General features: G+C 31.9%; 1 protein-coding gene and 1 pseudogene across 1 annotated transcript; one reads left to right on the forward strand and one right to left on the reverse strand.

The window, feature by feature from the left end:
- Positions 1-630: 630 nt before the first annotated feature.
- On the reverse strand, positions 631-4,819 carry LOC141600396 (pre-mRNA-splicing factor 38-like). Its single transcript, XM_074420632.1, has 6 exons — positions 4,380-4,819; positions 4,072-4,193; positions 3,894-3,984; positions 2,524-2,641; positions 2,370-2,431; positions 631-1,296 (listed from the first exon to the last, which is right to left on the reverse strand). Exons 1-6 carry the CDS (start codon positions 4,667-4,669, stop codon positions 846-848), a joined length of 1,134 nt encoding a protein of 377 aa, XP_074276733.1. The 5' UTR covers positions 4,670-4,819; the 3' UTR covers positions 631-845.
- A 572-nt stretch (positions 4,820-5,391) lies between these two features.
- The window catches only part of LOC141602148 (uncharacterized), an 8,493-nt pseudogene continuing 1,679 nt past the window's right edge, over positions 5,392-12,205 (forward strand).

Genomic DNA, 12,205 nt, shown 5'->3' on the forward strand with positions numbered 1-12,205 from the left:
TGTATTTGATATTAGATTTAAATAATTAAAGGTAAAATTTGACTTTGAATGTAACTCGTTCTCATTTCCTACCTAAAATCACCTTCTAATCAATCTTTCGACATCTCATTCCTCGTTTATAGGTATCCGACAGTTTAGCCGTGTGTCCAACAAGTGTCGGGTCGGACACGGGAAGACTGTTTAGACGTGTCCGTGCTACCTAGTGCATTGCGCAAGATCTATACTAATTGAATGATTAGATGAGCAGACTGTCATTGATATAACTGGCACCATTAATATAAAAAAAATGATCACTGAGAAAAATATATAGGTTGGTCACCGACTCACTATTCGTTTGGGTAAAATTACTTGCAGCTAGTCTTGCTATAGACGGATATATCCGTCTATAGCTAAAGACGGGTCAAATAGCTTGTAAGTAATGACATTTTTAGCCCCCACCACCCCACTTGTTGCTTGTCCTATTAAGAATGTGGTATTGTATTTGACCCGTCTTTAGTTATAGAAGGATATGTGCCGTCTATAATGAGATTTTGTGAATTACTTGACACACAGATCGTATAAAGCTGTCGGTCTCAGTATAGCAACTTATAGCATCAACCTCCATCCAAAGATAAAAGACCATTGTGTCTAGCCATCAATCCAAGTGATTCATCAATGTTCTATTTAAGAAGACGGATTTTAGTTAACAAGAAACTCAGGTGAAACACTTTTCCGCGAAATATGTTCTGAAGCAATACTTCCATACATCATGAAAACAGCAGATATGAAGAATTTTACACAGCGCAATCAACACTTCTTGACAAATAAAAGATAACCACCAGAAACAAGTGCACGTCCAAGTGTATCTATACTCTCAAAGGTTTTAACCCGAGTTTCGCACGCAACTTGTTAGCCTCAGCAATTTCAGGATCAGGGTGGTCAGTTCCGTCATCCTTCTTTTCCTTCTTCTCTTTCTTCTTCTTTGACTTCTCGGGGGCACCACCATCATCATCTCCATGCCTTCTAGGACTTGGACTTCGAGCATGCCTCTTGCGGTGGTCCTCATCACGTTCCTTGCGGTCCCTACTCCTACTTCGGCTTCTTGAGTGGCTCCTCCGCCTACCACGATCCCTGTCACGCCTATCTCTTTCCCTACCTTCTCTCTCTCTATCACGACCATAGTCTTTATCATCTCTTATACGATGACGATCCCGGTCCCTATCTCGGTAGTCCCAGTCTCTATCTCTATCTCTGTCTCTGTCCCTGTCTCGGCCTCGTCCACGATCTCTATCATAGTCACGGTCATAGTCCTTGTCCCTGATTAGCAAAATGAAGACAATGTCATGAGTGGAACTGTGGAACCCATTTACCCTCGGCCACACACACACAAAAAAAGATAAAGTAAGTTGCAAAAGTAGCTCAAAAGTCTGAAATAGGAGGGTTGCTGAATGTTTAAGGAAGAAAAGATGTGATGACAAATGGTGTAAGAATGTAGGGCCCTACCCCCTACTCCTGTTTCTTGCTAATGACATAAATATAGTTGGTAAGGAATGAAAAAAAATTAGATCAAATAACACCGCATCACCATCGTGGTTTTGACAAGGTTACAACTTACAACTAGTGCATTTTCATGCAGTATCGGCGGCATGTATGGCACAATAGTTGAGATCAAGCCGTGATCACTGATTCCACGATCAAGTTTCAAACTAAGTTTAAAATCATGTAAAGTACTAGTAGGATAGATGTACGACCCATCATACTTCTCACTGCACACTGCCAGTGCAGAGAAACCTGGTTGGATCATCATAATTTACTTTTGGAAGCTGTTCTGGAACTCTTTAGCAAGAAATACCATAAAAGGACATTAGAAAATTGTCTATCTCATCTATCTATTTTTCCACGTACATGTGTGATTAGTGTGTCATACGGAATAAAATGGTGAACAGCTTCCCTATAAATATAGGGCGATGATAACGCCACTACCATTTTTGTTAATGCCACTCAAATTGTGAGAGAATGAATAGTAAGATACCCATATAATTGACTTGTAATTGAGTGGCATTAACAAAAATGATAGTGGCGTTAACATTACCCTAAATATATATGTAAGAAAATACATAAAAAATACTACTATAAATCATCTCTCACAAACATTTAAACGAAATTCTCAAACATGTGTTCTAAACGGCATCAAGATAACAGAATATTTTCTTGTGCAGGACTAGATGAGGAAGCTGGCTAATATGTAATTTCACAAGCAATTAACATATAAGGACTAACAATAACATGATGGTTAAAACAACACAAACAGTTAAAATAACCTCATCAGTAATATTATAAAATACAATAAACAGAGAGCTTATTATAAAAGTGCCAAAACTAGTACAAACCTGTATCTGTGGCTATCATGTCTTCTGTCTCTATCTCTTACCGGACTTCTACCACGATAATCCTGTGGTTGAAAAATACACAAGCAGCTCAGTGAGAATAGACACACAGGCAGTCTGATTGACAAAAAATCACAAGGTTGGATATAATTTGAACCTTTTCACGTTCATCATCTATGTCCATCTCATCCTCTTCCTTCTCCTCCTCCTCCTCAAAATCATCCTCTAGGGCACTTCTTCTGGGCTCCAGAGTACCAATGTTTTCAAGATTCCATCTTTTTGCAGAAATGTAAGAGATGACAAAGTCAATACAGAGTACTAATCGAGTAAAAACAGGAAACATGAGCTCTTTCAACAAAAAAAAAAATCAATATATTGTTACAAATCTGTAACCCAACGTTAAAGAACCCAAATTCCACTTTCATTAGAAAACTACAGAATTTTTCTAAGGTGGACAGCAACATTTCCAGTAACTGTGGACATGTGGTTAATAAACAACAAGACACAATTCAAGTTGTGCTAGAAGCATTATCTTATGCCGCAAAAACTTATAGTGCTAGAATACTATTTCTGATCGACATAAATATATAGCTTCCTAGTTTATTCAACAAATGAAAAAAAAAAAATAAAGCATTTCAGCTTTTGTGAGCTTTCTGAAGCAATTCACTTGTATTTATAAAAGGGTATGAACAGGGTACTAAATATCCTCTTTTTTTCCAAGGACTATTAAAAGATTTTGTCTTTCCAGTGACAATCCTCGTAGAGTAGTGGTGAAGACTTTTTATTTTCAATCTGCTGTAGTAAATTCAATCTTAATCTTAACTCTTGTGCACAACTTATATTGAAAAACTAAGGGTATGTTTGGATTGAGAGAATTGGAGGGAAAGGGAGGGGAAGGAAAGGGAGGGATTCAATTTCCTTTGTTTGGTTAGGATATATGGAAGGAGGGAAATGGAAGGGGAGGGGAATGGGAGGATTTAAATTCTCTCCTTTAGACTAAACTAAAATCTTTCCATCATTGACAAGATTTGGAAGGAAAACTTTTTTTACTCTTATTTCATCAATATCCTTCATCCATTCTATCATCTCCCTCTTCCTCTCCTTACATCTCCCTCTCATCATATTTGCTATCCAAACAACCATAATTCATTTTCCCTCCCCTCCCCCTCCCCTACCTTTCCCTCCCTCAATCTCCCTCTCATCATATTTGAATGTCAAACAGACGATGAAAAATACGGTAGTTAAAAAATTTCTAAACCATAAAAAAGCAATATTGATTGACAAAAGCTTATGATCAAATTATCAACAAGAATTGCATCATAAAATTGATGGCAAAGCAGCACAACAGGCACAGCTAAGATCCTTAAAACACTCATAGGTCAAATAACCAAATGCAGTTGACAAGGGACTTCTAATATATTAAGGTCAAACTTCCAGTTCAAGGGAGTAAAAATAGTTAGCTTGACAGGGAACAAGCGGACAAAGCAAACAGGAAAAACATCAGAATCAGAAGACAAGAAAACTTACCTTTTCTTGATTCGGGGCATTGCAATGTCACAAGAGTAATCTTTAGTGAGCAGATCATCAATAAACTCATCAACGTGGGTCAGAGTAAACTCTGTGGGGAAAAAAAAACTAGTATAAATACAATTATATTGGCTAGGAATGGAGGGAGGAAACAAAATAATTAGAGCAGATAACTCACGTCCATCTTGGTTCTTCATCCGCAGTTTTCGATAGTCATTATACAGAGGTTCTAGGTATAAGTAAACATCCGTATCTGTTCCAGTCAGGCGCAAGTAGAAAGCTCCAAGTATCCTAACGTACCTGCAATTTTGAAATTAAGAGCTCCTTTAGTCGTCTAGAGATACCCAGGCATTACTTCCTAAACAAATGATGATATCAACGGCTCGTCCTTGGACTAAAACTAATCTACTTCAGCTAGCGATACCAGCACAAATTGCTATAATAACTAATCTATTCGATGAAACAAATAATGAAAAAGGAAAATACTTGTAATCTTCATTCTTGATGAACTCAACAACGATATCTTTCTCAGGTTGAATCTGAAGCATCTTCAAGACAAGGCAGACGAAAGGGGTAGGTTTACGATTACCGCCATAAGTACCACCGACATGATCAAGCTCCATAGCTTTATCGACAAGGGTTTCGGCGGTGAGACCGAAGCATTGTTCTTTCCAATATGTGTGTTGGTACACCTTGCTTCGGACTATCTTCTCCACTAAGTTCTGCGGATTTGTCCCTCTTATGTTCTTAGCTAATGGGTCCGTACGATTCGCCATTGTAGATTCGCAGATAAACCCTAACCCTAATTTTAGGGAGGGGGCCAAATACTACAGTTTGTTGTTTTCTTCTGTGCACTTCTGATTACACGGGATGCTGAATTTTTTGATTCAAGCTGGTCATTGCGCACTTGTTATAATTTCGTCATTGCTCTTTTAAGTACATTTTTACTCTTTTATAGACTTTTTATCATTATTTTTCCTTCCCTTGCCCTTCCTCTGAGGAAAAAAAGGGAATTCCCTTTTCTCTCACAAAATTCAAATCAAATTAATCAATTATGGATTTTTATTCTCAAGTTAATCAGGCAATGATAACTTTCTAACTTAATTAATTATGCAGCAATTATACTATCAAATTAGGGAGATTTAATTGATTTAGGTTTTAGGAAAATTAGGGTTAATCAAAATTAGCAATACTGCTAATTTTTTTTTTCTTCAAAAGTTTAGCAATATAGGAAAGGGTGGCTGGGTAGTAGAGGCGGACGTCGGAGGTCAGACGAGTGGAGGCCATCGTTCAAGGAGATGAGGGTGATGGGTGGTCATCGGACGTGCGGGGTGGGGGGGGGGTGACGGAGGGATTATGTCTGAGGTGGGTGGTTAAGAGGTCGTGGGGTGGCTCGAGTGGTTCTAAGGTGGATGGCCTGGTGTGGTGGGAACGTTTCAGCCTTCAAGGTGGGTGTGCATTTGTGATTGAGAGTAGTGGCAGCACAGGGGGTGGTTCAATGGTGTCTGGGAGGTGCGAGTCTGACGAAGTGCGGGTCTGGGGATTGGGTGTGGCCGACAAGGGAGGGGCGGTGGAGGTTGGTGCACGGTGGCTGTCGGTGGTGGTGGTGGTTAGCCGGTGGCCTATGGTTATGGTGGACGTTGTTGGGTGGGTGGTGATGGTTGTATGGGTGGTTGGTTGGTGGTTTTTGGAGTGAGTAATTTTTCATGTTTAATTGTAAATTTGTAATTAGAACAAAATAGTAAATGAGGACAAATAACAAGGGTATAATGGTCATTCATGTCCATGATTAAGTAAATCATGTCCATGAATGAGCATAACCCTATAATTTTGGTTTTTTTTTTTTTGGCAATTCTTGTTTCAGAAATATTGGTCAAACTAGTTTGAAAACCCGTAGTACGGGTTGCTGACCTTATTATTTTAAAACTAAGTTATAGAACATTATCGAATAGGTGTTTCGAAGTTCAAATCCGGGTGTCACATAATTCTAAAAAAAATGAAATATTATAATCCCGAATTCTAGCAAAATTTATTAAGTACTAACCATCATGAGTGTACGGGAATCAGGGCGCTTTGATAGCCCTTATGATTAATATAAAGACAGGTGTGAAATTAATGAATAGTTTACATTTCCTGTATTTGTGAGGGTAATAAAGCAAATGTAAACTATCGACTGGGACGAAGAGGGTATATATTTTGTTTGAACCATATACTTACCCTTTAAATATGGACAATTTACTACACATGTCATGCTTTTAAATTAGTCATTTCAAATTTTTTTGTTCAATTAATAAGACCATCTTACATAATAATAATAATAATTAATCTTCTAATTACTGATACATAGAGTTCATTTTTATGTTCTTTCTTTCACAAAGCACATGTAATATATACTCCTATCATCTTATTACTATCATTCCACCGTAAAGGCGTAAAAGATAAACTTATCTATGTTTTTTGCCACTATAAGCAAACATACAATTTAGTGACAACAAAATTATAGTTTGTTAAATTTAAATTTTGACCGTTAATAATAGAAACTCTTAAAAGCTCTCTTTCACAATAGTTAAGTGACTCAAAAAAATTTGGGTTGATTCCCAAGTTTCAAGGATGACTTTTATTTATAATCATAAGATCACCCTATCTTATGCTAATCTTTCAATGTTGGACAATTCCTCTATTTCTACGTAGTATATTCACAACACCTCCATTATTTTCCAACGTAGGACAATTAACATACTAAGAAATACACCATCTTTTTCACACCTAGCTCGACATCCAACCCAAATCCCCAAATACGGACAATTGCTACTCATTATATCTAATAGTAGTTATATTTAATAATATGAGCAAAGAATATATGTTAATATTCGTACGTTCAACATTCAATCCGATTAATAATGAGCAAATACTAACAAACTAATCTTATCTAGAGTCTAAAGTTCTTCGCACGTATATAACTAACATTTGTGCAATTTTATCTTATTGCTAACAAACTAATCTTATCTAAGTCCAATGTTTTTATTAGGTATAAAATTAAAATTTTTTTCTTATAAATATTAAATAGTTTTTAAAGGTTGGGATCTCTAGATGGAAAAAATGTTAAAACTTGAAAAGTTAACATAAAAAATTAACATTATGTAACGTTACTTTTAAAGTCTCTTATACAATAATTATACTACTAATGTATGTTCGTTATTTAAACATTTAGCTTAAAAAATAAAAAATAAATAACTTATTGCTAAACTACTAAATTTGAGTAAAAAGGAGATGATATAACTATATATTAATACTATATATTAAATCCAGAAACCAAGGGACTTCAATGTAATTAAAGAAAGTTATACAAATTAATTATACTATATAGTTTTAAATCACTAGCACCGTGTGATGGACCCGATTAAGGGATCTCAATGCAAATATTATATAGTTTGGGTTAAAATTAAATTATATAGAAGCTTGATAATTTTCCTAAACATTTGTAAGAGACTAAAATATGGTCAATTTCTTTAAAATAAAATAATTAATTAAGATTGTCAATTTCCTTAAAATAAAATAATTAATTAAGATGGTCAACTTCAAGGAGACTAAAAGAGAGAAGATTCTTGGTAATTTTCCTAAATATTTATAAAACACTAGAAGATGATCAATTTCCTTAAAATAAAATAATTAATTAGTATAAACATGCACACCTATGGTATTAATTATTATCATCATAAAATTATATATTAAATTTAAAATATATGCAATTTTATTAAATTTTATAGTTTATTAGATGTATAGATATGTTAATTATTTAACATACAAAAATATAATATAAGTACGTTATAAATAATTCAAGTTAGAATCCATAATATATAATATTGCATAATTCTTTCAATTTGATTTAATGCATATATGTAATATATTTATATAAATATATAATCCTCTTAAAATTTCATGCCTAAGTAGTAAATGTAATGTCGTCAAGTAAAAAAAGAATTGTAGTAACATTGGATATATTTATATGATAGTAATCACTCATTTTAATAGTAAAAGTAACAATATTATCAGCGAGATTAGTGAAAGTGGTAGAAACAACAACGAGAGTAGTAAAATAATCAATATTTATGCGACAATAATGAAAGTAACAATAATTACGGCGGGAGTAGTGAAATTATCAATATTAATACGGCAGTAGTGACAATAACAATAATTACGGCGGGAATAGTGAAAGTAACAATGATTACGCGCAAGTAGTGAAATCTTATTACTTTTGTTTCATTAATAAGAGTAAAATATTAATAGCGGGAGTAGTGAATTTATCTCAAAATTTATTTTATCGTAATTTTAGGATATATTATAGAAAAATATATTAATGATAAATTTATGGGTTATTCTACTTTAAGTAATTTTATTTAATGAAAAAAAAATTAATGGTAAGTAGAGGTAGCCCGGGCGAAGCCGGGCACCAATACTAGTAATTATATAATTGTGAAACCTCCAAAATCAAAAGTATAATACAAATAAATTTCACTATTGTGGAGGTAATAATACAAACTCTTATAAGAGCTATCTAAGACAATACTTAAGAGACTCAAAAGATTTTGGGTTGATATTTAAGCTCCAATGACTCATATTTATAATCATAGGATCACCCCACATTATGTTAATCTTTCGATGTGGGACAATTCTACTATTTATAATAATAGGATGACTAGCACACCTTATGTTAATCTTTCGATGTGGGACAATTATAATATTTATAATAGAATGACCCCACCTTTTCTACTATTTATACGTAGTATATTTACCACATCTACATTATTTTTCAATGTGTGACATATAACATACTAAGAAGTACATATTTTTTGCACCTAGTTCGACATCCAACTCGATTTAATAACGATTTGTTCTTTGGAGTCAGACCTTCTACTCCCCCTTAATGATGTATGAACTCTGTTTGTAAGTCTTTAATTTAAGTACCTATTTAAACAAAAAAAGATTGAAGACGGATAATTCCGTCTCAAATAAAAATTCGTGATAATTAAATACAAATAAATTTGGTATTAATACTACATAAGCCGTTATGGCCTATGGTTCTTTTAGGAAAATGTTTTTGTAACTTTTTATTATGAGTGTGTTGGCAGTTCCTAAAGTTAAGATGATAGCTGAACCATGAGCTCTTTGCTATACTTGGATTTCTTCAACTATTATCCGCTTAATTGTTTGACTAATATTCAGTGAGTTGGTCCCATTGTAATGAAATTATACCTAACTAATTTTTATATTCTTATTCTCATTAAATTGAATAATTAAAACATTATAAACATTATAACCCATTTTAATATAGAAAATATTATTATAATATTTAAAACATTCTCCACATTATTTTTTATATCATATTGTGAAGATAATGATACAAAATCTTAAAAACTCTCTAAGACAATACTTGAGAGACTCAAAAGATTTTGGGTTGATAAATAAATTCCAAGGATGCCTTCTATTTATAATCATAGGATCACCCTACCATATGCTAATCTTTCGGTGTGGGACAATTTTATATTTATATATGTTCAATGTGGAACATATAAAATACTAAAAAGTATATCATCTTAAATATGTGCAAATAATATGAAATGTATACTCTAATGATAGCATTGTTTTACCACGAATCTAATTATACTATATTCATAATTTTTTTAAGGGTGCTGATTTTCGCAGTACACATTTTACTCATCGTAGTACACTTTTGACAATTATAACCCTTTCATTTTTTTCTTCCCAATTCCCCTCTCTAACTTCTCTCTAAAAATATTCTCTCTAATTACAATTCTCCATCTAATCTCAAATCTCCTTTCCTTCTAATTTCATAAACTTACTACGCAGTTGTCGTCAATGTTCACTGAAGGATTCGTCAGCCAACTAAGTATTACAAAGTACTAAAAAGTAGATTACTATGTACTGCATTGAGTACTACGGGGGAAATTGTATTTTCATCTCTGTGTATGTACTACGTACTAATCTGCTACATTGATTAGTTTTTTTAATGTAATACGTTACCAACACATCCGAACCCTCACACAACCACCTAATCCTCCCACCACCGTACCGTGGCTCCAACCACCATTCACAGGTCATCGACGGACCACCGTCGAACTACACCGATGACGCCATAAATCACCACCATACCAAACTAATTATCCCTAAATTAATTTAGACATAAACCCTAATTAAAAAAAACAAATTATAAGAAAGAGTTAATTTAATTATTAATATAGGATTAAAGAATTAACTGAATAAATAAATAATCATTCATAGTTGAGTTTTTTTAAAGAGGTTGAAGAAGATTAAGGTTTCGATAATAGATAAAGGGTAGAGAGAATTAGGTTTGATTTTATTTAGTTAAGGGTAACAAAATGGAAAATTTGATGTAAAAAGTACTGAAATGAGTAAAAATCGTACTGCGAGAATAAATTACGTTTTTTTAACTATACTTTTTTCTTCAAATGAAATGTAAAATTTTTTTATATAAAAATTAGAAAAATCACTTGAATATAATTTAGAAAATATATATTATAATAATTAAAAGATTTTTTATTTATTTTTTATATCAAAAAATATTATTTATGATACATTCCTAAATTGATTTTTGATGATGTGTACAGCTTTAAATCGCTCGAAAAAAGCCTCTTTTATAAATATACTAGGCAGTATCCCGCGCTTTGTGCGGCCTGTTTTAAAATTTAATTATTATAATTGAAGAAAAATAACATAATTTATATATGACCTTTAATATTTTTACTTATAAAAAAATATAAATTAATTTTTCTCAAATTTAATTTTTTTAGGTTTATTTTCAATATTTTAAAATAAAATACAAACAATTTTAATTAAAACTAATAAGTGATAATTAATTATGTTGATCAACGTTTTATAAATTATTTTCTGACTGATTAAATATTATATTAATTAAAATAAAATTTATTCGAATAATGCAACAATCAACATTAAGTACTCAAATTATATCATTTCACAATATGTTGGGTTCCAAAGCAATTAATATTTGTTGAAAATGATGTGAATATAATTTTATGTAATTTTTAATTTTTTTTATGTATAACGTGTGATATTTTTGTATCAAACATATAGAGTTCAAACTCAATTTATTCAAATGTTTTGATTGTATTTTGCATCTGTTATGTGTCAAACATATCTATAAAAATTGCACCTTTTGTATTTTTAAACAACTATATATAAATGATGTTTAAGAGTTTTTATGTAAATAAAATAGGTTAAACTTTCTCAAATAATATTTTTGAGGTTTAACTTCAAAGTATTTAAAATATAACATATAAAATATTTAACTAAAAGTTTTAGCTAGTCATAATCAATATTTATACTTGACGTATACGTATTTTAATTGAAAATATTAAAAAAAATGTAACGTTTTTTTTTCTACTTTTTCACGTCTTTTATAATACTATATTATTTAATAATCATTACTTTTATTTTGATTATTCAAATGCATTCGTGATTACTGTGTACATATATACTCGTACACATACTCGTTATCACACTATTTAAATCTATCAAAATCTCATATGTATTCAATTTCTCGCAATATAGTTTTTTTCATTCCCACTTAAAAACTTACTCCCTCCAAACCTCTATATTACTTCCTATTTCCTAAAACGGATTATTCATGTTTTCTTCCCCTTTCTATTTTTAGAAAAAGTATTCTTATTTTATTCATGTCTCTTTCCTATCACCAAACCCCACCCAACTCTTTTACTCCTATTTTATTCATTCTTTTAATGTTTGTGACCCATAATTCATTATTTAACTCCTATTTATTCATCCCTCTCTCCTCTCTCCCAAGTCCCAACCCCACATACGTCATTTATCAATATAATACTTCCTTCCTTAATCCTTATGCCCACTTCAAAGGCGAAGAATATAGAGGATTGGAGGGAGTATCGCTTAGTAGTTTTCTTTAAGTTATGTTTTTAAGAAATACAATGACTCTTCAAAATATATTTTTTCTTAAAATTTAATGGTCTAAGTTCTATAACTTTCTCAAAATGTCTTTTTACGTAAACATAAAATATTATGAGACACTCACTTAAATCATCTCTACAAATCAAAATATTTCAATAAATATAATGAAAATTATACTCAATTTGAAACATTTTTCGCAATAAACGTAATTATTTATATTTTAGGATTTTTATCAAAATAATTTTAGAATCAAATCACCGTAATTATTAATGTAATTTTATAATAAAATTTATTAAGATATAATTAATATTTTGCTGAGATTTATACAACAT

This window comes from Silene latifolia, chromosome 9, assembly GCF_048544455.1.
Source record: "Silene latifolia isolate original U9 population chromosome 9, ASM4854445v1, whole genome shotgun sequence".
In the NCBI taxonomy this organism is placed as follows: Eukaryota; Viridiplantae; Streptophyta; class Magnoliopsida; order Caryophyllales; family Caryophyllaceae; genus Silene; species Silene latifolia.

Excerpts from the sequence above, each read along its gene's own strand:
- LOC141600396 (XM_074420632.1), bottom strand. The coding sequence starts at position 4,669 with ATGGCGAATCGTACGGACCCATTAGCTAAGAACATAAGAGGGACAAAT. Across the intron at positions 2,642-3,893 it reads ATGCCCCGAATCAAGAAAAG|ATGGAATCTTGAAAACATTG; the intron begins GTAAGTTTTCTT and ends TTCTGCAAAAAG. Across the intron at positions 1,297-2,369 it reads CATGATAGCCACAGATACAG|GGACAAGGACTATGACCGTG; the intron begins GTTTGTACTAGT and ends TTTGCTAATCAG.